The sequence below is a fragment of the Aotus nancymaae genome, unplaced genomic scaffold, assembly GCF_030222135.1.
Source record: "Aotus nancymaae isolate 86718 unplaced genomic scaffold, 86718_ANA_hifiasm-v0.15.2.pri h1tg000012l, whole genome shotgun sequence".
In the NCBI taxonomy this organism is placed as follows: Eukaryota; Metazoa; Chordata; class Mammalia; order Primates; family Aotidae; genus Aotus; species Aotus nancymaae.
In genome coordinates, this window is record NW_026988423.1 from 46,929,398 (window position 1) to 46,955,029 (window position 25,632).

General features: G+C 41.2%; 1 protein-coding gene and 1 non-coding gene across 12 annotated transcripts in view; both read right to left on the reverse strand.

Annotated features, from left to right (window-relative positions):
- Positions 1–25,632, reverse strand: part of GTF2I (general transcription factor IIi) — a 107,667-nt gene that overhangs the window by 50,928 nt on the left and 31,107 nt on the right. For 4 of the 11 annotated variants that reach the window (XM_064375640.1, XM_064375635.1, XM_064375639.1 and 1 more), the window contains exons 3-10: positions 25,467–25,605; positions 19,743–19,877; positions 17,907–18,090; positions 17,686–17,714; positions 12,824–12,878; positions 11,974–12,017; positions 7,010–7,087; positions 1,759–1,818 (exon numbers count right to left, since the gene is read on the reverse strand). In XM_064375640.1, the coding sequence (XP_064231710.1) occupies positions 1,759–1,818; positions 7,010–7,087; positions 11,974–12,017; positions 12,824–12,878; positions 17,686–17,714; positions 17,907–18,090; positions 19,743–19,877; positions 25,467–25,605 (724 nt within the window). The remainder of the gene's footprint in view (positions 1–1,758; positions 1,819–7,009; positions 7,088–11,973; positions 12,018–12,823; positions 12,879–17,685; positions 17,715–17,906; positions 18,091–19,742; positions 19,878–25,466; positions 25,606–25,632) is intronic. The other 7 variants (XM_064375644.1, XM_064375638.1, XM_064375637.1 and 4 more) reach the window with 2 other exon arrangements.
- LOC135274687 (small nucleolar RNA SNORA40) lies at positions 4,915–5,042 on the reverse strand. The gene has a single exon (XR_010342469.1). It is a non-coding gene; the product is annotated as a small nucleolar RNA SNORA40 (small nucleolar RNA).

Below are 25,632 nucleotides of genomic sequence, written 5' to 3' on the forward strand. Positions count from 1 at the left end.
GCAGACCTAAGTAGTTTTGGGGACTTAATATTAGTTACTGTAACAACATGATAATATTACTGGATACTGGAATCTGAGGAAGCACAATTGCTCTTCAAGTACCATGCTCAGCTGTCAATGACACACACACACACACACACACAGATCAGAGTGAATGCTTGCCATGCTCAGACACTTAACTCTCTATAAATAAGTTCAGGGTTTGCTGTGAAACGTTTCCTGCTTTCCATTTTCACTATGGTCAAAGCCACAGAAACTCAATCCCCGTAATTTCATCAAAGTTGTACTTAAAGGAAACTCGTAAGTTAAAATTTAAAATACTACCTTTAGTCTCAAAAGCATTTTAAGTCAGGTAATATAATCTGCCTGCTTCTAAAAACTGGAACATAAAGCAATGATCAGTTAGGCAGTCACAAGGTAAACAGGCTCATCCTACTAGAGCAGAAGTTTTACCCACAAATAGGAAAGAAAGACTCTAAGACATCAGAGAGCCACTTAGGATTAAGAATCCAAGCTGCCCCCTCATTTACATCCTCTGTCCTTAGAGATCTGAGCTACTAACATGGAAAAAATGGAAAAACACTGCCTTTAAGTATAAATAAAAACATATTACCTATCAATAAGAATACATCGCTTGGGGGAAAAGGAAGCAGATGCTCATTTATTTTGTCTTATCTGTTGATAACTAAATTCAGAAACTATACTAAAAGTAAGATCTAAGTTATAAATATATTTTATCTTGTATTTTAAAGAGCAAGGCTTACAGTCTGAAAAACTGTCCTTCGGTGGCTGATATCCTTGAATTCAAAGTACCATACCGAGGTCATATCTTTTTGGTTCTCAGCAGCTAGCTGTATCGTGTCACAATTATCTGGGGATTCATTTCCACTTCATATTGTGGAAACTCACCTGAACTCAAAACTCTAGGTGAATCTGTAAACCTATACCTATGAATCAATCTTTAATTCATTTCTAAAATATGCTTTCTCTACACACTTCCTTTCTCTTTTTTAAATCTTAATCCTTGACTTTATGGAGCACTAAATTCTTTGACTATAAAATCAAAGAATAAAGAGATGTCAGGTCAAAGGAATGAGAGCGAAATGACAAGGCCAGTAGTTAAAAAGCAGAATTTCAGTAAAGAATAACAGTTAAGATGGTTGTTCATGTAAGCAATAATTCTGTACGGCTTTTAAAATCTGAAATAAACAATCACATTTACATTATATGCTAAACCTAAAGAAAATACATCTTATGTGCTCAGAGCCAGAATAGATAGAAATAACAGCCACAACTAATAGCCTATGAGTATCAAGTTTGGGAACACTATAAAAAATTCCGAAAGAGGTAATCAATTCAAAACTTACAGATTAACAAGCGCTATTTCAGAACCCTTCTAAATACTAAGTATCAACATGACCTTATCAATATTCGCATTACTATCCTATTGTATAATAGTAACCTGACCTCTGACCATTCTGAGATAAGGTATAAATGTGTACTTTACCTTCAATAGGAAAGTGTGTCATGTACCCATTTCGAGATTCATTACTAGATTCACAAAAGGGAAAATTGATTTTGAAAAATTGTTGCTTGTGAAGTTCATTTATATGTTAAAAAAAGGCCAATACATTTTTTTTCCTTTTCCATTTAGAAAAGTAATGCTATACTTAATAAATATTAAAACACAGTCTGTGCAAAATAAGGCAACATTCAATACGAACAGTATGTGGGAAAATGGAAGTGAAAAGATTCTACCTTGCAAAGGCTTCGATAGGGGGTGTTTTTCATCAACATCATCGGTTTCAGAAGGGCCTGCTTTGGGATACAAAGATAATACTTCAAAAGTAATCCCCCCAAAAAAATGGGGGGTGACTTTAGTGAACAAATTTGGGTGAGACACATGGGATGGCCTTTTTATAAATAAAAAAGAAAAAATTAAAAAAAAAAAGACTGACAAAATGAGGAATGTCAATTTATGGTCTTAGTGAATGGAAAAATATAATCAGGTAAATTCATATATAAACAGTCAAAAGAAATTTTGAAGATGACTGGACATATGGATTGAATGGCAATGGTATGTCTAAAATGGAAGATGTGGGTTTTTTAAAACAGTACAATGTTCGTAACAGCAAACTATAATTTTTACTTCATACAGATTACAAATGCAGGTTTATCTTACAGGTGTATCTGTTTCTTCTTTGGCAAATATTTGCTTACTCTTTTGTCATACTGAAGAAAAACGCAGAACCAAATGTTATATACCTTCCTTAGAATCTCTAAAATAATGTAAACTATATCCTTGAATCTCCACTGAAATATAAATGTGACAAACTAAAAGCTGTTAATTCATTCTCCCTTTCTCCCAGCACCACAGCACTTTTTCTAATAGGGTTCTTTCCAAAACACAGAAAGTACTCTGACTTAAATTCAACTTCATAAACTGCTATATTTTAACAACACATTTTCATGTTATCATCAAACTTTTTAATGATTAAAGTAATAATCGTTTTTAAATAGAAAACAAAACATTGTGTTTTCAATGGCTATTTAACATATAACACATTTTGGTATTAATATGACCACTGATCAGTTAACTATCTCTGGAGCGAATTGGGAAAACATCCTAAGTCATTTTAAAGGCTTCATTCACTAAAACATAAGAAATTTCACAAAGATGCACCAAACTACACATTACAGGCAAAGGACATAACAGAGAAAAAAAAAAAAAACTGCATGAGAAATAAGGAAATAGTGTCTATTTGGAATCTCAAAGAAGAGCAGGTCTTTGAATGAAGACTCCTAAATTCAAATGCTAGATCCATTGCTTCCTAGTCTTCTGACTCTGCATAAAACATACAGAATTCATGTCAAGGAAGATGCGCTATTTACAGGATTTAAAAATGCAACGTTAGTTAAGGCTACTAATTGACTTCTAAGTACTGCTTTAGCTGCTCTTCACAAATTTAACTATGTGGCATTCTCAGTATTCTAGTCTCAATATTTTTAATGAGACTCTCATTAAGTCAATTACAAGCATGCTTCCTAGGATTCCCATTGTATACATTTTCTATTAATAATTTAATTTCAGTATGTTTGGAGAATTTATTAAGACAACCTGTGAGCAAGTATACAGTCAATTTTTGTAAATAATTCATGCTTTGTAAATAAACTTATTTCCTGGGTATACAGTTTTCTAGAGTTAAATGTTAACTGTATTAAAATATTCTATTTAACATATAAATATTATAAAAGTTTTCATCAGCTAGACATATCATTGGTTAAAATCTCCCACATAACTGTACGTATCTATAGAGACTTATACATTCATCAGAATTTGTACATACTTTTACTTTTGAGGACACATTGTTAGGCACATACAGACTAATGGTTGTTACATCAACTTAGCGACTGATTCCTTTAGCTATGACAGTCTTATTCTACCCCTGCTACTACTGTTTTGGCCTCCAATATTGCTAAACTACATTTTTTTAGTTGGTATTTACTCAGCATACCTTCATGTATCACTGTACTTTTAAATTATTTTAATGTCACATATTTGAATTTTATTCACCCTAAAATAGGTAGCATACTTAACCTTCACCTCTCAAGCGCTAGAGGTGCCTACCACTCATTGTGAAAACCAGCACATTCCCAACACTCACAATTGAACACAACTATTTTACAGGAGCGAGGAGGAGCACAGAGAAATATAAAAGGTTTTAGAAGAAAACATAAACGTCCTTTTATAGAAGAATAAAAAATGAACTGTATTATAATCACAGTGTAACTACCATGATTTTTTATTTTTTTGAGACGAAGTCTCGCTCTTATCCCCCACGCTGGAGTGCAACGGCAGTGATCTCAGCTCACTGCCACCTTCACCTCCCAGGGTCAAGCGATTCTCCTGCCTCAGCCTCCCGAGTAGCTGAGATTACAGGCACCTGCCACCACGCCCGGCTAATTTTTGTATTTTTAGTAGAGATGGGGTTTCAACATGTTGGCCAGGCTGGTCTCAAACTCCTGACCTCAGGTGATCTGCCTGCCTTGGCCTCCCAAAGTGCTGGGATTCCAGGTGTGAGCGACTGCACCCGGCCCATGATGATATTATTAATGAACTATATTATAATCACACAGTGTAACTACCATGATGATATTATTAAATCCACTTGTGACAAAATAGGTGTCTCTTGAAAACCTAAATTGAGTGACAGACTAAAGTCAAAAACATATACAGTGTTACCACTGTGTAGGCTTAGCTCAGGAAACAGCATATATAAAACTATGTGCATGGACATGACACACACACACACACACACAGAGACACACACACACACACACACACACTCTCAGTCCTGGGAGAATGTTTATGTAGTAAAGCACAACATCACCATCAGGAAGGAGAATTCTCAATTTTATTTTTTGTCTAAGTCAATAAATTTTTATTCAAGGAATTCCATGTTGTGTTTTCTTCCACTGTCCATCAAGGTCACTTTAGATCCTCCAAAGAGCTGGAGTGAAAAGATTTCTCTTCAAGTTAGCCCTTTTTAATGAAACTGATGCTTATTTTAATCCAGTTGTCCTGTCAGCTCATAATTCTTTAATTTTTGCTTCTGTCATCTCCTTTTAATATGGATATACTGATGAACACTTCAAAATTCACCAGGAATCTTTGGGATCTAATTTCTTGAGCCAATTTACTTTAGAGTCCTTTATACTGCAGTGGTAGATGGGCCTGGTTCTCAATTTGACACCCTCTCTTAACATGAATGAGTTCAAGTCATATTCCTAAGTGATCACACTCAAGAATAGCACAGATGTGTGGAATATGCCGATACCTTTAACTCCAGACATCATGCTCTCAAGCCTTTATGGCTATCAATACTCCCTTCAATAAACTGTCTCAGGTATCATAATATCTCTTTTTATATGTATCAAAACTCATACTGAACAATGAGTTCTGGGTTGCAAAAGAGGATTTATTTTTTGCACCTATCCATAAGTCTTTGTCCATAGGTTAAACAAAAACATACATAAGTGCAGTGAGAATTCTCAATTTTAAAGATCATGATTAACTTAAGAAGAATAGAAAGAGAAGTGGGAATTTGGGAGAGCCCAAAGAAGGGCTTCAGTGGAATAGTTATATGTTATTTCTTGGAGGGAGGAGAGAAGAGATGAATACTAAGGTTCACTAACCTGGGCAGACTGATGCTATGCTTTCAGGTTTTAAATACTTCATTTTAAAAAAGCATGTTAGCACCTATAATCCCAGCACTTTGGGAGGCCGAGGAGGGTGGATCACCTGAGGTCAGGAGCTGGAGACCAGCCTGGCCAACAGGGTGAAATCCCGTCTCTACTAAAAAATACAAAAACTAGCCAGGTGTGTCAGCAAGCGCCTATAATCCTAGCTACTCGGGAGGCTGAGGCAAGATAATCACTTGAACCTGAGAGGTGGAGATTGGAGTGAGCCCAGGTCATACCACTGCACTTCAGCCTGGGCAACAGAGTGAGACTCTGTCTCAAAAAAAAAAAAAAAGAGAGAGAGAGAGAGAGGAATGAAGGCTTATGTCCACACAAAAGCTTGTACACAAATGTTCATAGTACTTGTATTTGTAATGACCCCAAACTGGAAGAACCCAAAGGGCTATCAACAGACAAGCCATGAACAGTTTGACCCAGGCATACAATACAATACAAATCAATAATCAGATGAAATCTACAACTGATACATGCAACGCTGCAGATGAACTTCAAAACAATCATGTGAAATCAAAGAAGTTACACTGCTCCCTGCCCCATGAAAATAATCTGCAGTTTATGATTTCATTTATAAGACTACAGAAAATGCAAACTGCCCTAAAACAGAAAACAGATCCATGTTGCCTGAATACTGGACAGGGAAATGAAGGACAAGGGGACACACAAAACTTTTGGAGATGTGGATATTTCATTATCTTGGTTGAAATGAAGATGATGTATTAGTTATGTACATGGCAAAGCTAACCAGATTTTATACTTTAAGTGTTTAATGTATTATAATCATGCAGTGATTTAAAAAAATTAAGCTGGCCGGGCGCGGTGGCTCACGCCTATAATCCCAGCACTTTGGGAGGCCGAGGCGGGTGGATCACGAGGTCAAGAGATCAAGACCATCCTGGTCAACATGGCGAAACCCCGTCTCTACTAAAAATACAAAAAAAAAAATTAGCTGGGCATGGTGGCATGCGCCTGTAGTCCCAGCTACTTGGGAGGCTGAGGCAGGAGAATTGCTTGAACCCAGGAGGCGGAGGTTGTGGTGAGCCGATATCACGCCATTGCACTCCAGCCTGGGTAACAAGAGCGAAACTCTGTCTCAGGAAAAAAAAAAAAAAAAAATTAAGCTGACTATATCTGCATTTGCCTAATAGGTTTATTTTGCAACACTAGAACCTGGAATTGAATGCTAAGTTGTGCCACAACTTTTGCTATTCCTTTTAAGAACATGAATGGCTATTTTATATATCCCCTATGGATTGTCTAAGTTGATCTGATAGCCCCATTTTTTTTCTTTTTTTTGAGATGGAGTTTCACTGTTGTTGCCCAGGCTAGAGTGCAATGGTGAGATCTCGGTTTACTGCAACCTCCGACTCCGGGGTTCAAGCGATTCTCCTGCCTCAGCCTCCTAAGTAGCTGGGATTACAGGCATTCGCCATCATGCCCAGCTAATTTTGTATTTTTGTAGAGATGGAGTTTCTCCATGTTGGTCAGGCTAGGCTCGAACTCCTGAACCTCAGGTGATTTGCCCGCCTCAGCCCCGCAAAATGCTGGGATTACAGGTGTGAGCCACCACACCCAGCCTTATGGACTCATTTTAAAAATGTTTTATCCCAGTGATTGAATTACAAATATATATGTCAATCAAGAACTGATCAGTAAAATGCTATTTAAGAAATTAAAGCAATTGATAAGCAAATTTTAATTTTAACCACGAATAATTTTTAGAAAGAAAAACTGCATTAACTCAAATTACCTTGAATGTTATATTGATAATAATCAGGATCTTCCGATTCTTCCTTTACTGTCACAGCTGCCATTTCCAGGGAAATGCCTATAAAAGCAAATGCAATGACATGATTGCATGTCAGAGCTTTCAGCTAGATAGTACAGGAAAATTCTCTCTGCCCTCCCCATAAATACAGCAATGCATATTTATATTAAATAAAGACTTTAAGGTTTTGAAAATGCAACAGTCTGCTAGGTAGCAGAAGGTAAAAATCACCTATAATCCCAGCCAACCCAAAGTTTTAACCATTTGTTAATATTCTGCAATTATTTGCTGTTCATTTTTCTCCAGCAAATTCTTATCTTTAGAATTGAAGAAAATTTAGTCAACACTCCCTTTTCACTTAACATTAAAAATACTTTTACAAACCACTGAAAAACACTTATAAACATCAGTTTTAATAGCTTGATATTCCAGAGTAGAGATAGCATAATGCTTAACAATTTCAATAATGAGATACATTTTTTTTTCTCCTAATAAATCCCTTTTATTTATACAAGGGTACAAAGCACACCTTTCTGCATCAAGCTTTGCCCACAGTTAGGACAGAAGACTAGAAGCAGACCTTTGTGGACAGATACAAAAAAGTACATGTTGTGTAATTCCACTCATATGAAGGTCAAAACAGGCAAAAGCAATCGATGTTATTAAAAAGTTGACTTTGAGAGGGGGTCATGAGGGAGTGGCAGGAGGGCCCTTCCCAGAGTCTTGTTAATGGTCGATATCTTGATGTGGGTATTTTGTTAGGAAGGATCTGTAATTTTTTTTTTTTTTTTTGAGACAGTCTCGCTCTGTCTCCCAGGCTTAGAGTGCAATGGCATGAACTCGGCTCACCGCAACCTTCGCCTCCCAGGTTCAAGCAATTCTCCCGTCTCAGTCTCCCAAGTAGCTAGATTACAAGCACCCACCATCATGCCCAGCTAACTGTTGTATTTTTGGTAGAGATGGGGTTTCACCATGTTGGCCAGGCTGGTCTTGAACTCCTGACCTCAAATGATCCACCAGCCTCGGCCTCCCAAAGTGCTGGGATTACAGGTGTGAGCCACCACACCCGGCCTGTAATTTTTAGTTATTGAGCTATGTACTTATATTTTGCATACTTTATGTGACATTTCAACAGAAAGCTTTAAGAAAGAAAAAAAAGATTCATATGCTCTTCAAAAACAACCCTTCCTGGGTCACCCAGCAGGCTTTGACAAGAGGGGCTTCCGGAATGACTTGCCAGGTTCAGCAGGAGAGAATTCTGTTTTCCCACTCCCCCTGGGAGTTCAGCTGCCACTCCATCCTAGCCACAAGCCAAAGCTGAACAGGCTGAAAACTTAACAACTCTTCTTGGAACTGAAAAAGAGGTGGGGATGCAGGGCAAGCTACTGCCCCCACGACTACAGTGCCAGGGAGTCACTCCTCACACCAGGAGTGGTGGCACACACCTGTAGTCCCAACTACTCCTGAGGCTGAGGCACAAAAATCACCTAAAACCAGGAGGTAGAGATTGCAATGAGCCGAGATGGCGCCACTACACTCCAGCCTGGGCAATACAGCAAGGCTGTGTTTCAAAAAAAAAAAAGAGAGAGAGAAAGAAAATTACAGCTAACAAAGAAGGCAGATCCACTGAGGATTCAGACACTTCAGGAATAAAAATTTGGGTCACTACAATTGGTTAAAGAAGCTTACATATATTGGCTGGGTGCAGTGGCTAATGTCTATAATTCCAGCACTTTGGGAGGCTGAAGCGGATGGATCACCTGAGGTCAGGAGTTCAAGACCAGCCTGGCCAACATGGTTAAACCCATCTCTACTAAAAAAAAAAAAAAAAAAATACAAAAATTGGCCAGGCAGTGGTGGCACGTACCTGTAATCCCAGTTACTTGGGAGGCTGAGGCAGGAGAATCGCTTGAACCCAAGAGGCAGAGGTTGCAGTGAGCCGAGATGGCACCACTGCACTCCAGCCTGGGTGACAGAGTGAGACCTTGTCTCAAAATAAATAAATAAGGCTGGGTATGGTGGCTCAAGCCTGTAATCCCAGCACTTTGAGAGGCCAAGGCAGATGGATCACCTGAGGTCAGGAGTTCAAACCAGCCTGACCAACATGGTGAAACCCCAACCGTATAAAAAAAATTTTAAAAATTAAAATATAAAATAAAATTAATAAATAAATAAATAATAAAATAAATAAAAATAACAAGGTAAATCCAAAAAAAGTCTGGTAAGCTGCAGAAATGTAGACTGAGGCAACTATGCCTATTCTCTTCCTTGTCTGTTACAAATGTGTTGTGTAAAGGTTAAGTGTTTGCATACACTGACTCTTTTCTTCTGTGCAGTAGTATTTCACGTTAGTTTGTTTGGAGGTTTCCTTTCCATTTGTCCGTTAGACTAAATTACTCAAATAGGTTAGGACTGCATTTGAAGAGTAGGTTATATAGCTCGAGAATGGATTTCAAGTCACTCTCCCAGAGATGGGTGTGACCATTGGAATACTGTGTCTCCCAATTTTGACGAGAGGGTAAAAACGGATTTCTTTGTAGAAAGTAAAGTTGCATCTCATTAGATGAACAGTTGTCTCGTTGTTGTACAGAACGTCCAATGTGCAGGGAATGGTAGCCCCAGAGGGTAGCCTGGGCCAGCCATGAAACGGATGTCTCTCAGTTGCAAACCCATCCTCGAGTTTCTGCTGAAGCTTGAGCTCTGCACAGCAGCTGGCTCCGTGTGAGTCTCTGCCACAAGGATACACTACAGGGAGACAACAGGCTAGAGGAGGAGAAGGGATCTCGCCCTTCCTTTTGGCTTCTTGTCTGCATTCTCATCCCAACAAGGTCACTCCTTGGTCCCCCGTTCAGCCTGGCAAAAGCAGGTCCTCTCATCACAACAACTGCACCCAGCTGGCAAGGTCTCCAACGCCACCAGAAGCAGCCTCACTGTGGCCCTCAGCCACCAGCACCAGCCAGATACTATCCCACCTCAGAAGTCTGATTGAAAGCTGACGGGGTGGCAGTCACAGCCGAGAACTGTTCCCTACAGGAAATCTTAGTATTCGCCTTTAGGTTACAAAGTTAACAACTTTATAACTAATTAAAAATCTTTTTTTCTTTTCCTGAAACAGAGTTTAGCTCTTGTTGCCCAGGCTGGAGTGCAATGGTGCAATCTTGGCTCAATGCAACCTCCACCTCCTGGGTTCAAGCGATTCTCCTCTCTCAGCCTCCCAAGTAGCTAGGATTACAGGTGCCCACCACCACGAATAGCTCATTTCTTGTATTTTTAGTTAGAGACGGGGTTTCACCATGCCGGTCTTGAACTCCTGACCTCAGGTGATCCACTCGCCTCGGCCTCCCAAAGTGCTGGGATTATAGGCGTGAGCCACCAAGCCCAGCCAACAATCTTTATATTAAATTTTCTCTGTTCCAATAACTGATATGGTTTCTGTCTCCTGACTGCACCCTGGCTATACATGTAAATAAAGTAAAATCTTATTTGCAGGATAAATTAAGAATATAAAGATGCAAAGTGTGAAAGAGAAAAAAGAGACCTATATGATGCCAATGTGTACATACTGACAGTTGAAATGATTTGATTAAATACATGAGGTTTCTCAATTCAGCATGTTTCTTTTTGGAGGCAAACAAAATATTCAGGAGATGAATATATGAATTAAGGGGAAAAATTTGCAAAATGATGATTTTTTTGGCACAATCTGCTAAAAACTATACAGAAATTTGAGATTTCCTATGGAGTGAGAATAAAGAAAAAAAAAAAACCCTTCTGTAAAACAAGCCAACAGTGTAAAAGACTCAAATACCTTTTCCAGAAAAGGATAATTCAACACTTTCTCGTAGCTCTCCCGGAATACACTTACATACATAAAAGCTCTCATTCATACGCACATGCACACACGTAAACGCGGCCCTTCCCTCCTCCCCAACGATTCATTCCAGATGCCCTTAGATGAGGCCAAGTCGGGCAGGTGGCTGCCCAGGAAGTACAGCAGAATGAGAAGGTTGACAGGGGGTCAGGGAAGCTGCTAAGGGCCTGGGTAGACAGAGGCAGACAAGGGGACAGGCAGGTGGTGACAGCCTACTAGGAAGTATCCCGTGTGAATAAGGAGGACAGGGCCAAGCAGTGGGAGGACTGACGGTGGCACTGGGACATGGGATAACACTGGGGAAATGATGAAATAAATAAACATGCTGAGAACATCTCGGAGCCATGGTTCTAGACAGAACAGAATTATAAGCAAGGGGCCAGGAGCGATGGCTCATGCCTGTAATCCCAGGACTTTGGGATGCTGAGGCAGGCAGATCACTTGAGGTTAGGAGTTCGAGACCAGCCTGGCCAAGAAGGTGAAACCCCATCTCTACTAAAAATACAAAATTAGCCAGGTATAATGTGGCATGTGCCTGTAATCCCAGCTACTCAGGAGGCTGAAATGTGAGAATCACTTGAAACCAGGAGGCAGAGGTTACAGTGAGCCGAGATCAAGCCACTACACTCCAGCCTGGGTGACAGAGTAAGACTGTCTCAAAAGAAAAACAAACAAATAAGGAATTAAATATCAATTTTCTTTGAGAATTGAAAATGGTCTCCTTGAAGAGTGGAAAACGGGAGGGCAGAGAAAAGGGGGAGACGAAGAAGGCATTGTATTGATTTTTGTAAAAAGCACTACGGAACAGCTGACCTCTTACACTATATGTCTGTATAACTGGAAAAAAAACCAATACATTTTATCTATAAGCATGTGTAGCTGGTAAAGAACTCTGCCTGCCACTTAGCGAGCAAATTACCTTTCTGGGTCTTAATGTGATAACATTAACAAATAGCGTCACAGTTGGAATACATTTGCAGCGACTGCCTGTTTCTTATCAAAACGAAACAATAACTGAGTCAAAGGAAAAGTCTTCCTTAATTTCACGATTGATTCTAGAAGTGCAAGTACGTACCAGAATCCTCTGTGGGTTCAGTTTTCACTTTGATGGGGCCACAACTGCAAGGAGAAGAAAGCCCTGATCAAGCCACGCGCTGGTGACAGCCATTCCCACAGCATTCAAAGACTCAGGCTCTCAAAGTGTTAAGATCCCTCCCTGACCAAGGTGGGTGCAAACCTGACAGCCTAAAACTGACCTATTTATTTCTTGCATAAATAAGAATTATCAACCAAACTTAGTACTATAATTTTTTTTTTTTTTAAGACGGAGTCTCTCTCCGTCACCCAGGCTGGAGTGCAGTGGCATGATCTAGGCTCACTGCAACCTCCGCCTCCTGGGTTCAAGTGATTCTCCTGCCTCAGTCTCCTGAGTAGCTGAGATTACAGGTGTATGCCACCACACCCAGCTGATTTTTATATTTTTAGTAGCGACGGGCTTTCACCATGTTGGTTAGGCTGGTCTCGAACTCCTGATCTAAGGTGACCCACCCACCTTGGCCTCCCAAAGTGCTGGGATTACAGGCGTGAGGCACTACGCCCAGCCTTAGTACTTTAATTTCTATCTATCTTTTGGAGAAAAAAGTACAATAAAGTACAACAGAGTAGCATATTAACTTCCAAATACCACTCTAAGGCTTTCCAATTCAGTGTGACTAATCCCCCTGGCTTCACCCAGGGGAACTCTGCTATTCAGAAATACCAAGTCAAAGAGGGCATGTTCACAAGATCCCCAAATGATATCTTGCCTACTAAACTTTGAGATGTGTGACCTAAGGCCTTTTTAATATTCTAATAGCTCAATTATCTAACAACTAAAACTTTTTGAGGCATAGGAGTTAAACAGCAGTAATAAAATTAGGTTTTACCTTCCACCTGGAGATAGTATTGACCTGTCAGCATCTGTTACCATCACACGACCACCTATGCACACAAAAAAATTAGAGTTAGTTTTTTCAACATTTCAAATATAATTTTTTTTTTTTGAGACAGAGTCTCACTCTGTTGCCAGCTGAAATGCAGTAGTGCGATCTTGGCTCACTGCAACCTCTGCCTCCCAGGTTGCAAGCAATTCTCCTGCCTCAGCCTCCCGAGTAGCTGGGACTACAGGCATACACCACCATGCCCAGCTAACTTTTGTATTTCTAATAGAGATGGGGTTTCACTATGTTGGCCAAGACAGTCTCGATCTCCTGACCTCGTGACTGCCCACCTTGGGTTTCCAAAGTGCTGGGATTACAGGTGTGAGCCACTGCACCTGGCCTGAATATAATATTTCTAAAGGCTTTAAATATAGAATGAGTGGGGGTAGAACTAGGCTTTGCAGCTCTGGGTTCACAGAAGAATAAACACTGATTTTCATCCCTTCACCCAAACACACCCTCCTTTAATGAAAAAGCTCTTATTTTCATCAGTGAGAGAAATACAGAAACATACCATGTTAGTAAGGTACGTTTATGTAGAATAAACATTCTAGTAAGGTAGAATATGGAGAATACGACTCTGCTAATGTATAAATGATGATATAGTTTGTTTTTTTTTTTAAGAAACAGGGTTTCACTCTATTGCCCAGGCTGGTATGCAGTGGCATGATCATAGCTCAATGCAGCCTCAAACTCTTGGAGGATCAAGGGATCCTCCCACCTCAGCCTCCTGAGTAGCTGGGATTACAGGTGTATGCATCATCACTCCCAGCTAGTTGTTTTCTATTTTTTATGGAGATTGGATCTTGCTAGTTGCCCAGGCTGGTCTTGAACTTCTGGCCTCAAGGGTGACTCCTACTCTGGTCTCCCAAGTAATGAGATTAGGCTGGGTGCAGTGGGTGACACCTGTAATCCCAGCACTTTGGGAGGCGGAGACGGGTAGATTAATCGAGCCCAGGAGTTTGAGACTAGCTTGGGCAACAGGGTGAAACCCCATCTCTACAAAAAAAAAAAAAAAAAAAAATACGAAAATTAGCTGGGTGTGGTGGCATGCACCTATTTGGGAAATTGACATGGGAGGACTGCTTGAGCTATGATTGGGCCACTGCACTCCCGCTTGGGAGTGCAGATCTTGCCTGGGAAAAAAAAGTGGTGTGGCGGGGGAAAAGAAGCCAGACACCCCTGCCCCTGCAAAAAGTGACTCCATTTATATAAAAATCAGGAAAATGCAAATGAATCCACAGTGGCAGCACAGAGATCAGCGGGAAAGGGGCGGGCAGGAACAGAGGGAGGAACCCCCAAAGCTATGAGGACCCTTGGGAGCGACAGACATGTTCATTATCTTGATGGTGGCTATGGCTTCAGAGGAGATACGTGGGTCAAAACTGACTCAACTGCACTTTAAGTATTTGTCACTTACTGTGTGTCAATTGTAACTCAAAGCCACAACATTTTTTAACAGACTGGAAAATAAAATCCCATTACAATGACAACTTTTCAAAGGGCACTGGGCATTGCGTTGGCAGCTCACTGTCAAATGGTTCAAAAAAAAGTTACTTGTGCTGTACATGGAGGCTTTCTGGGGGCTTTCTGTTAGCTTGCAATTGTTTCAAACTGTAACTTATCTTAAAACAAAAATAAGTTACTGTTTTGAGGGTTGGTATAGCAAAAAAGCTGAATCTATAATGTCCACTTAGGCCCCGCAGGATAAAACACCCTTTAAAACTATTCCTTAACTCATAACCAGGTCCCAAAGTCTCAAAACAACTACCTAGGGGAAAAAAACCTTCGGCTGGGTGCGGTGGCTCATGCCTGTAATCTCAGCACTTTGGGAAGCCAAGGCGGGCGGATCATGAGGTCAAAAGATCGAGACCATCCTGGCTAACATGGTGAAACACCGTCTCTACTAAAAATACAAAAATTAGCCAGGCACGGTGGCCACACCTGTAATCTCAGCACTTGGGGAGGCCGAGGAAAGCAGATCAAGAGGTCAAGAGATTGAGACCATCTTGGACAACATGGTGAAACCCCATCTCTCCTAAAAAACACAAAAAAATCAGCCTGGCGTGGTGGTGTGCACTTGTAGTCCCAGCTACTCGGGAGGCTGAGGCAGAGGAATCACTTGAACTGGGAGGTAGAGGTTGCAGTGAGCCGAGATCACACCACTGCACTCCAGCCTGGTGTCAGAGCGAGACTCTGTCTCAAAAATAAATTAATTAAAATAAAACAAAAATACCAAAATTAGCTGGGCATGGTGGTGGGCACCTGTAGTCCCAGCTACTCAGGAGGCTGAGGCAGGAGAATCGCTTGAACCTGGGAGGCAGAGGCTGCAATGAACCGAGATCATGCCACTGCATTTCAGCTTGGTGACAGAGCGAGACTCCATCTCAAAATAAAAAAAAAAAAAAAACTTCATAAAATATATATGGCACAACTCTAGGCCAATCTAAAACACTTCCACGAAAAAAGATATTATCAACAAAAAGTATGAATTTCCATACAAAAAATAAGTATGTGACATAATGAATATGTTATCTTAGAATATCTTGATTCAGTGATTTCACAATGTATGTAACATGTTGCACACAATAAATTTATACAATTTTTATGACAATTTGAAAAACTGATTTTTAGTCTGGGTGCGGAGGCTCATGCCTGTAATCCCAACACTTTGGGAGGCCGAGGCAGGCAGATCACTTGACTCCAGGAGTTTCAAACCAGCCTGGCCAACATGGCAAAAGCTTGTCTGTACCAAAAAAAGTTCCAAAATTAACTGAGTATGGTGGTACGAGCCTGTGGTCCTAGCTACTGAGAAGCTGAGGCAGGAGGATCACTCGAGCCTGGGAGGTTGAGGCTACACTGAGCTGAGATCGCACCACTACACTCCAGCCTAGGCGACAGAGTGAGACCCTGTCTCCAAAAAAAAATTTTTTTAAAGTAAAAGATAACAGAACATTGATAATCACTAGAGAAATTTTTAAAAATCAAACCATTTCACACCTATTACAATGGCTAAAATCAAGAAGTACGTTGGCAGCAATGTGGAGGGAACCTTCCTACCCTGCTGCTGGAGTATAACATGGGACAGTCACTTTGGAAAACAGCTTGTCAGTTTCTTAAAAGACCAGTGTAAATTTGCCCTGTTCCTAGTAATTGCACTCCTGCTTCTACATCCCAGAGGTATTAAGGAATATGTCCAGACAAAAACTTGTTCAAGTATATTCACTGTAACATTATTCCCAACAGCCAAAAGTGGAAACCACTGAAATATGTATCAACTGATGACTGGATAAGCAGGCAGTATGTTCATGTAATAGAATACTTAGTGCGCAGCAATAAAAAGAAACTACTGATACACCCACCAAGCTTGATGAGCCTGCAGTGAATGATGCTCAGTGAAAAAAGCCAATTTCAATAGGATACATACTATATATTCCATTTCTATAACATTCATGAAATAACAGAGATAGGGATAGTGAAAGCATCCCAAAATTAAACTGTGATAATGGGTGAAAAACCCTTAAAAATTTTTTAAGATTGTAAGTTTACTATTAGTGAATTATATACTTAAGACAGGTGAATTTGGCCGGGTGCAGTGGCTCACGCCTGTAATCCCAGCACTTTGGGAGACCGAGACGGGCAGATCACTGGAGGGCAGGAGTTCGAGACCATCCTGGCTAACATGGTGAAAACCCATCTCTACTAAAAATACAAAAAATTAGCCAGGCGTGATGGCATGTGCCTGTAATCCCAGCTACTCGGGAGGCTGAGGCACCAGAATCACATGAACCCAGAAGGCAGAGGCTGCAGTGAGCTGAGATCACACCACTGCACTCCGGCCTTGGCAACAGAGCAAGACTCCGTCTCAAAATATAATAATAAAATAAAATAAGACAGGTGAATTTTATGGTCTATCAATTATACCTCAGTAAAGCTGCTAAAAAATTAGTCTTTTCACCACAATGAGAATAAAACAAAGGTTAACAGAAAACACAATGTGTGTTTTTATATATATATATATATATATATATATATTTATATATATATATGTAAATTTTTCCTTTCATCCTTACATGGTTAAGAGTATTCCAATGATACTGGTTATTTACTTTAAAAAGTCTCAAATAATCCTGGCTCCAAAGGGTACCACTCTTTATCCTGTTTTCCTTTCAAATGAAACGGCTAGACTTTCCTAAAGGAAGCTGAAATCTTATGGTTCACCTATTACCCTAAAAAAAAAAAAAGGAAGCTGAAATCCTCATAATTCTTCAAGAGCCCATCGAAATGCCCTCTTCCTCATGAACTCTTTCCTGAACTATAGAGGAATCCAACCTCCAAAAACGTCCACAGCACTTTCTCAGAACCCTCCTTGCAGTAGGGATGTGAGGCTCTCGCCATGCTCATTTTATGAACTTTGCTGTCTTCCCTGAGACTCCCAGCAGTCAAAAGCTGCAATGCTGATACACAGCTGTGTATCCAGGACCTTCCCAGCCAATGCTCTGCCCAATAATGCCTTGCCTAGTCAATGACATTGGGTCAATTAAATCCTACTCATAATTCTGGTGAGGGCAGATACATGATCTTCTATAGAAAACAAGCAGCGGAGCTGAAAAGAAGAAAACGAGTCTCCACTTTTTTAGCTCAATGAACCTTTCTTGGATTATATAAACATCTAAACAGCCCATCCGAAAATGTCTGACATCGTATTCTCAAAGGAAATAAAAGAGAAACCATCCAAGTGTATTAAAATCTAGCAAAACGGGTTTAGGAAGCCAGCCAGCTATCAAGGAAGGGAAGCGATCACTTACCTAGATGCTTCTTTGGCTCTAAGAAAGGTCTGCATAGAAACAAAACAAAATTCCATATGAATACCCACAATTATTGTAGAGCATAAATTTAAATGACATCTGAGTTAAATAAGAATTTTAAAAACAAAAAAGAGATAAGAAAATAACATATTAACAAAAACTGAATATTCAGATTTATATGAATCAACTGTGGATAGGTACAAAGGGAGAGAGCGCTTCACCTCTTAATGATGAATGAAATCCCTGCTTTGTTCTCCAAAATCCATTTCAGGGTTGCAAGATCATAGTTCTCGGGGTGTTTAAAGGCAACGCCTTCCGGAAGCCCCTGCACCACCACAGCCGACTGGTCTCGTAACATCTTCTCATACGGTACAGGTACCACTGTGGATTTGCCTAAAGCTTTCCCTGGGGGAGGTGAAAAGCAGATGAACATCACTCAATGGTAAGATCAAACAACGAAATCGTAGCTAGCTTATAGTGGCTTAAAAAAGGCGTCCATGATTTTTTTATAATACGTGATTTCAAAATTAATTAATATTACGGCATCGTGTCTCCCCATGTCGGCACAAGGGCTAAACCTAAAACTGATCCAAAGGGCCAAAATGAAAAGTATAGACAATATTTTACTTTAAAACCTACACAGAAGTAGAGAGCAATGGCTGGTTTCTCGCACTATTGTCTTTCTTGAAGATGGTCCCATGGGCATATTCTCCGGTACAATTTGGCCTCAGAATATAGAAGCCCAGTACATCCAACTATTTTTATTTTATTTTATTTAGTTAGTTATTTTTTGAGACAGAGTTATTTATTTATTTTTGAGACAGAGCCTCGCTCTGTCACCGAGGCTGCAGTGCAGGGTGCAATCTCAGCTCACTGCAATTTATTTATTTGTTTGTTTATTTACTTCTATATTTGAGACAGAGTCTCGCTCTGTCACCCAGGCTGGAATGCAGTGGCACAATCTCGGCTCACTGCAATCTCCACCTCCTGAGTTCAAGCAATTCTCCTGCCTCAGCCTCCCTAGGAGCTAGGATTATAGGCGCGCACCACCACACCCAGCTAATTTTTGTATTTTAGTAGAGACAGAGTTTCACCATGTTGGCCAGGATGGTTTGGATCTCTTGACCTCGTGATCCACCCACCTCAGCCTCCCAAAGTGCTGGGATTACAGGCGTGAGCCACCGCACCTGGCCACATCCAACTATTACCATAAAATACTAAGAACGTTTTGGCTAATATTCTCACTGAAAACTTATCAGGTAAACACAAGCTTCCCATTCACAAATGAGTACATTCTGTCAGCCTACCGAGCAGCAAAGCTCACACATGCTGAAAATCCCATTCCAGAGAGTTGAATTTCATCTATGACCCCACAGTAAAACCTCAATCTTCTCCTTTGACTGTTTTCGTGTAAGACCTTTGTTTTTTGATGTGATAGAATTAACAAAAGGTAGCTTTGCAGGGAACTGGAAAGATGAGCACCCATGAGAGAAAGAAACACCTCAACCGGACACGGTGGCTCAACCCTGTAATCCCAGCACTTTAGGAGGCCAAGGCAGGCAGATCAGCTGAGGTCAGGAGTTCGAGACCAGCCTGGTCAACATGGTGAAACCCCATCTCTACTAAAAATACAAAAATTAGCCTGGCCGGCATAGTGTTGTGCGCCTATAATCCCAGCCATTTGGGAGGCTGAGGCAGGACAACTGCTTGAAACCGACAGGCCGAGGTTGCAGTGAGCCGAGGTTGCACTGAGCCAAGATTGCAGCACTGCACCCCAGCCTGGGCGACAGAGCGAGACTCCATTTCATCTCAAAAAAAGAAGAAAAAAGAAACAGCTCTAAAGAAATAAACAAACAAACAAACAAAAGAAACAGCTCTACTAGCCACATTTCTTCCTGGGTTCATCCAAAATGGAAGAGGAAGGTATGGTTATTGCTAACCCAATCATTCAGTGAAAATGTGTGTTATATGATTTTCAAATCAATTACATAATCTACCCTTTAGAAAACTCAATTATATAATGTATCTTTTAGAAAAATTAAGTGTATTGCTTTTACCATAGCAAAAGCAGAAATAGTCCTCAACTGTTTTTCTGAGTGTTTCAATTTCTACCGCGTCTACACTCATCCGATTCGCCTGGGTTGTAGATTTCATTTTATGCATCTCTGCAGCCTTTTCTTCTTCTTCAACACCTGTAAAAAAAATAGTAACAAAAAGGTTCACATCCAGTACCTTAATATTTATTTGGCTTTTAGTAAAAATAGTTTTCCTGTATTCTAACAGGGAAAACTGTTTTTTAACATGTATTCTAACAGGAAAAAAATATTTCTTAACTATTCCTTAACATTTATTAATCATTTTAACAAGAAACTTGTTATAAAATAACAAGTTGTTTGTGATTTGCTATGCAAGCAAAAAAGAGGCCAAGCTCAAGGGCTCAGGCCTATAATCCCACCACATTGAGAGGCTAAAGCAGGAAGATTGCTTGAGCCCAGGAGTTCAAGACCAGCTTTGGCAACATAACAAGAACCCATTTCTGCAAAAATATGAAAATAGCCAGGTATAGTGGTGAGTGTCTGCAGTCCTAGCTGTCTGGAGGCTGAAGCAAGAATTGCTTGAGCCCAGAAGTTTAAGGCTGCGGTGAGCTACGATCAGGCCGAGACCAGAGCACTGCACTCCAGCCTGGGTGACAGAGTGAGACCCCTTCTCAAAAAAATAAAAAAAATTATTAGCAATGAAAACAAAGTATGAATACCAATGGGCAGTGACTACAGCTCGCAACTGAGGACAGCTCCCTTAATGCTTAGTTCTAACCAGTGGAGAACCGCATAAGCCAGGCAGGACAGAGAAGTGGAGAATAATCATGCTGCCAGCAGGATTACGGTACTGGTGGGGCAGACGGCAGCTGATACACACACAATCAAAACAGCATTATTAGTATAAAGAAACACACAAACATAATCAAGGTCTAAACATTTCTCAACAATATTGACAAAGTTTTAAAAATAGGTTACTAACATAAAGCTTAGATGATTACAGCATGCGGGTGGGGGGCAGGGGAGGAAAACAGTGGCAGGGGTAATTTTTAAAAGAAGCTAAAAATACAATTGGGAATTAAAATTAGTGAATTAACAAAACTTTTTATTCACTAGTAATTTGCCTATTGTATCACAAATTTAATCTGACAACGGAAGTTTCACTTTAGACCTTAATGGCATACAGGCATCTGCAAGAGATACTGTGGGTTCAATTCCGGACCACCACCATAATGCAAGTATAAAGTCAAGTCAGACAAATTTTTTGGTTTCCCAATGCATATAAAAGTTACACTGACTCTTGCTTTCACAAAAGATCTCTCTTTAGTATGGCGCTATTTGACAGCATTTATCCAGAGTAGAACTTCTTTCAAAATTGGAGTCAATCCTCCAAAACTCTGCCATTGCTTTATGAACTAAGTTTAGGTCATATTCTAAATCCTTTGTCATTTCAAGAACGTTCATGGAGGTTGCAGTGAGCTGAGATTGCACCACTGCACTCCAGCCTGGGCAACAAAAGCAAAACTCTGTCTCAAGAAAAAAAATAAATAGGCCGGGCGCGGTGGCTCAAGCCTGTAATCCCAGCACTTTGGGAGGCCGAGGCGGGTGGATCACGAGGTCGAGAGATCGAGACCATCCTGGTCAACATGGTGAAACCCCGTCTCTACTAATACAAAAAAATTAGCTGGGCACGGTGGCGCGTGCCTGTAATCCCAGCTACTCAGGAGGCTGAGGCAGGAGAATTGCCTGAACCCGGGAGGCGGAGGTTGCAGTGAGCCGAGATCGCGCCATTGCACTCCAGCCTGGGTAACAAGAGCGAGACTCCGTCTCAAAAAAAAAAAAAAAAAAATAGGCCGGGCGCGGTGGCTCAAGCCTGTAATCCCAGCACTTTGGGAGGCCGAGGCGGGTGGATCACGAGGTCGAGAGATCGAGACCATCCTGGTCAACATTGTGAAACCCCGTCTCTATTAATACAAAAAAATTAGCTGGGCACGGTGGCGCGTGCCTGTAATCCCAGCTACTCAGGAGGCTGAGGCAGGAGAATTGCCTGAACCCAGGAGGCGGAGGTTGCGGTGAGCCGAGATCGCGCCATTGCACTCCAGCCTGGGTAACAAGAGCGAGACTCCGTCTCAAAAAAAAAAATAAATAAATAAATAAATAAATAAATAAATAAATAAATAAATAAAAGATGGCTGGGCACAGTGGCTCATGCCTGTAATCCCAGCACTTTGGGAGGCTGAAGCAGGCAAATCGCCTTAGGTCAGGAGTTCGAGACCAGCCTAACCAACATGGAGAAACCCCGTCTCTACTAAAAATACAAGATTAGCCAGGCGTGGTGGTGCATGTCTGTAATCCCAGCTACTCAGGAGGCTGAGGCAGGAGAATCGCTTGAACCCAGGAGGCGGAGGTTGAAGTGAGCTGAGATCGAGTTGTTGCACTCCAGCCTGGGCAATAAGAGCAAAACTCTATCTCAAAAAAAAAGGAGAAAAAATGACATACATCTCCTTATACACTTCCATCAGGAATCTCTGAGTGATTAGGTGCATTGTCAATGAGCAGTCATATTTTGAAAGGAATCTTTTTTTCTGAGCAGTAGGTCTCAAAAGTGAGCTTAAAATATTCAGTGAACAATGCTATCAAGAGATGTGTTGTCATCCAGGCTTCATTGTTCCATCAATGGATTTAGTGGGTCTAGGACTTTCAGAATGGTAAATGAACATTGGCTTCAAAGTAACCGGCTACATTAGCCACTAGCAAGAGAGTCAGCCTGTCTTTTGAAGATTTGAAGCCAGGAATGAATTTCTCTCTAGCTAGCAAAGTCCTAGACAGTATCTTCCAACGTAAGCCTGTTTTGTCTACATCGAAAATCTGCAAAAAAAAAAAAAAAAAGAAAATCTGCTTTGTGAGTGTGGCCATCTTCATGAATTATCTCAGCTAGATCTTCTAAAGAACTTGCCGCAGTTTCTACATCAAGCACTTGCTGATTCACCTTGTACTTTTATGTTATAGAGACTGTGTCTTTCCTTTTATTTATTTATTTTTTTGAGACAGAGTCTCACTCTGTAGCCCAAGCTGGAGTGCAGTGGCGCAATCTTGGTTCACCGCAACCTCCGCCTCTCCTGGGCTCAAGCGATTCTTGTACCTCAGCCTCCCGAGTAGCTGGAACTATATGCACACTCCACCATGCCTGGCTAATTTTTTTTATTTCAGAAGAGACGGGTTTCACCAGGTTGCCCAAGGTGGTCTTAAACTCCTGAGCTCAGGCGATCCGCCCACCTCAGCCTCACGAAGTGCCAGGATTACAGGCATGAGCCACCGCGCCCAGGCAACTGTGTCTTTCCTTAAACCTCATGAGCTAACCTCTGCTAGCTTCCAACGTTTCTTCTGCAGCTTCCTCACCCATCTCAGCCTTCACAGAATTGAAGAGCATTAGGGCCTTGCTCTGGATTAGGCTATGGCTTAAGGGAATGTAAAAAGTCTGAAATACTCCTATGGCAAGAGTTACCAAGATGTGACACAGAGAACCAAAGTGAGTATGTGCTGCTGGAAAAGTGGCACCAACAGACTTGGCACAAGATTGCCACAAATCTTCAATGTGTAAAAACTGCAGTATCTGCAGGGCACAACAAAAATGAGGTATGCCCATAAATAGGACGTGCCTACAGATGCCCCAGCTTTTCTGTTCCCTTTCCATGTTTTTAAGAAAATGCTGTATCACTCTGTTAACACAAAGCCTACAAACAGTATTAGGTTAAACACAGATAGGAGAAAGTTGTCATACTGTGAAAGGCCGTGGGTATTAACACCCTATAGTAAATTTCAACATGGTGTTCCAATGTCAAATCAGCTTACCACCGCTCTAAATGAGGATTACAAAACTCACTCAAGACTAAGGTGGATTCCATTGAGGAAGTAGAGAACTGTTGAATTTTGCATATGCTTAAACAAACTCATTTGCACAGTGAATGACTGGTTTTCAACACACCAAGTTTTTATCTAGAAAAGAACTGGCCAGTAGCAGATGGCTCACACCCATAATCCTAGCACTTTGGGAGGCTAAGCTGGTGGATTACCTGAGGTCAGAAGTTCAAGACCAGCCTGGCCAACTTGACAAAACCCTGTCTCTACTAAAAATACAAAAAATTAGCTGGGTGTGGTGGTGCCAGCTACTCAGGAGGCTGAGGCAGGAGAATCTCTTGAACACAGGAGGCAGAGGTTGCAGTGAGCTCAGATCACACCACTAAACTCCACCCTGGACGACAGAGTGAGACCCTGTCTCAAAAAAAAAGGTGGGCACAATGGCTCATGTCTGTAATCCCAGCGCTTTGGGAGGCCAAGGTGGGTGAATCAGTAGGTCAAGAGATCAAGACCATCCTGGCCAACATGGTGAAACCTCATCTCTACTAAAAATGCAAAAATTTACTGGGCATGGTGGCATGTACCTGTAGTCCTAGCTTCTCAGGAAGCTGAGACAGGAGAATCATTTGAACCCGGGAGGCAGAGGCTAGTGAGCTGAGATCCCGCCACTGCACTCCAGCCTGGGTGATAGAGTGAGACTCTGTCTCACATGCACACAAAAAAAGGCCGGGAGTGGGATCGGGCACTGTGGCTCATGCCTGTAATCCCAGCACTTTCGGAGGCCAAGGCGGGCAGATCACGAGGTCAAGAGTTTGAGACCAGCCTGGCCAACATAGTGAAACCCTATCTCCACTAAAAATGCAAAAATTAGCTGAGCATGATGGTGGGCGCCAGTAATCCCAGCTACTTGGGAAGCTGAGGCAGGAGAGTCGTTTGAACCCGGGAGGCGGAGGTTGCAGGGAGCCGAGATTGCGCCACTGTACTCCAGCCTGAAGGACAGGGAGAGACTCCATCTCAAAAAAAAAAAAAAAAAAAAAAAGACCAGGAGTGGTAGCTCACGCCTGTAATCCCAGCACTTTAGGAGGGTGAGACAAGTGCATCACCTGAGGTTAGGAGTTCGAGACCAACCTGGCCAACATGACAAAACCCCGTCTCTACTAAAATTACAAAAATTAGCTGGGAATGGTGGTAGGCACCTGTAATCCCAGTTACTCAGGAAGCTGAGGTGGGAGAATCGCTTGAACCCGGGAGGCGGAGGTTGCCGTAACACACACACATTGAGAGTGAATATTCTGAATGCTCAAAATCTACTGAAATTTGCTTTCTGATAAGATTCATAGGCTGGGCGCAGTGGCTCAAGATCACGCCATTGCACTCCAGCCTGGGCAACAAGAGCGAAAGTCCACCTCAAAAACAAAAGAAAACGGGCCGGGCACGGTGGCTCACGCCTGTAAACCCAGCACTTTGGGAGGCCGAGGCGGGTGGATCACCTGAGGTCAGGAGTTTGAGACCAGTCTGACCAATATGGTGAAACTCTGTCTCTATTAAAAAAAAAAAAAAAAAAGAAAACAACTCCTTATCTGAGTAAAACTTTTAATCTATTCAGAATTTTTCTACCTTCATTACCTTCTCTCTAATGTGTCTCATGAATCTAGAGTAAAGCCAGGCAGAAACATCGTACAATAAACACTGCCATTTTTAACTCTTCAGTATCTATCTGGATATATTTCAGTGATTCTTTTTGAGCATTCTGAAATGTCTCCATAAACATTTCAGAAAATCTTTTTTAGTTCAAACCTCATTCTGTTTTAAAACATGGCCTCTCTTACCTACAAATATTCAAGCTTAAAATTAATGAAATGCAAAGGATAAAAATACAATGCTTACAATATTTTACAAAATCTTTTTGAAAATCCTTTCTGGTATTGACAAAAGCACGTCCTCTCTCAGTTCCGACGACAAACACGTCTGTTTCATACACTGCGATGCAGGCCACTTCGGCTTTGGACTTGGCCAGTTCTTTACACTACAATACAAACAGCAGACATGACGT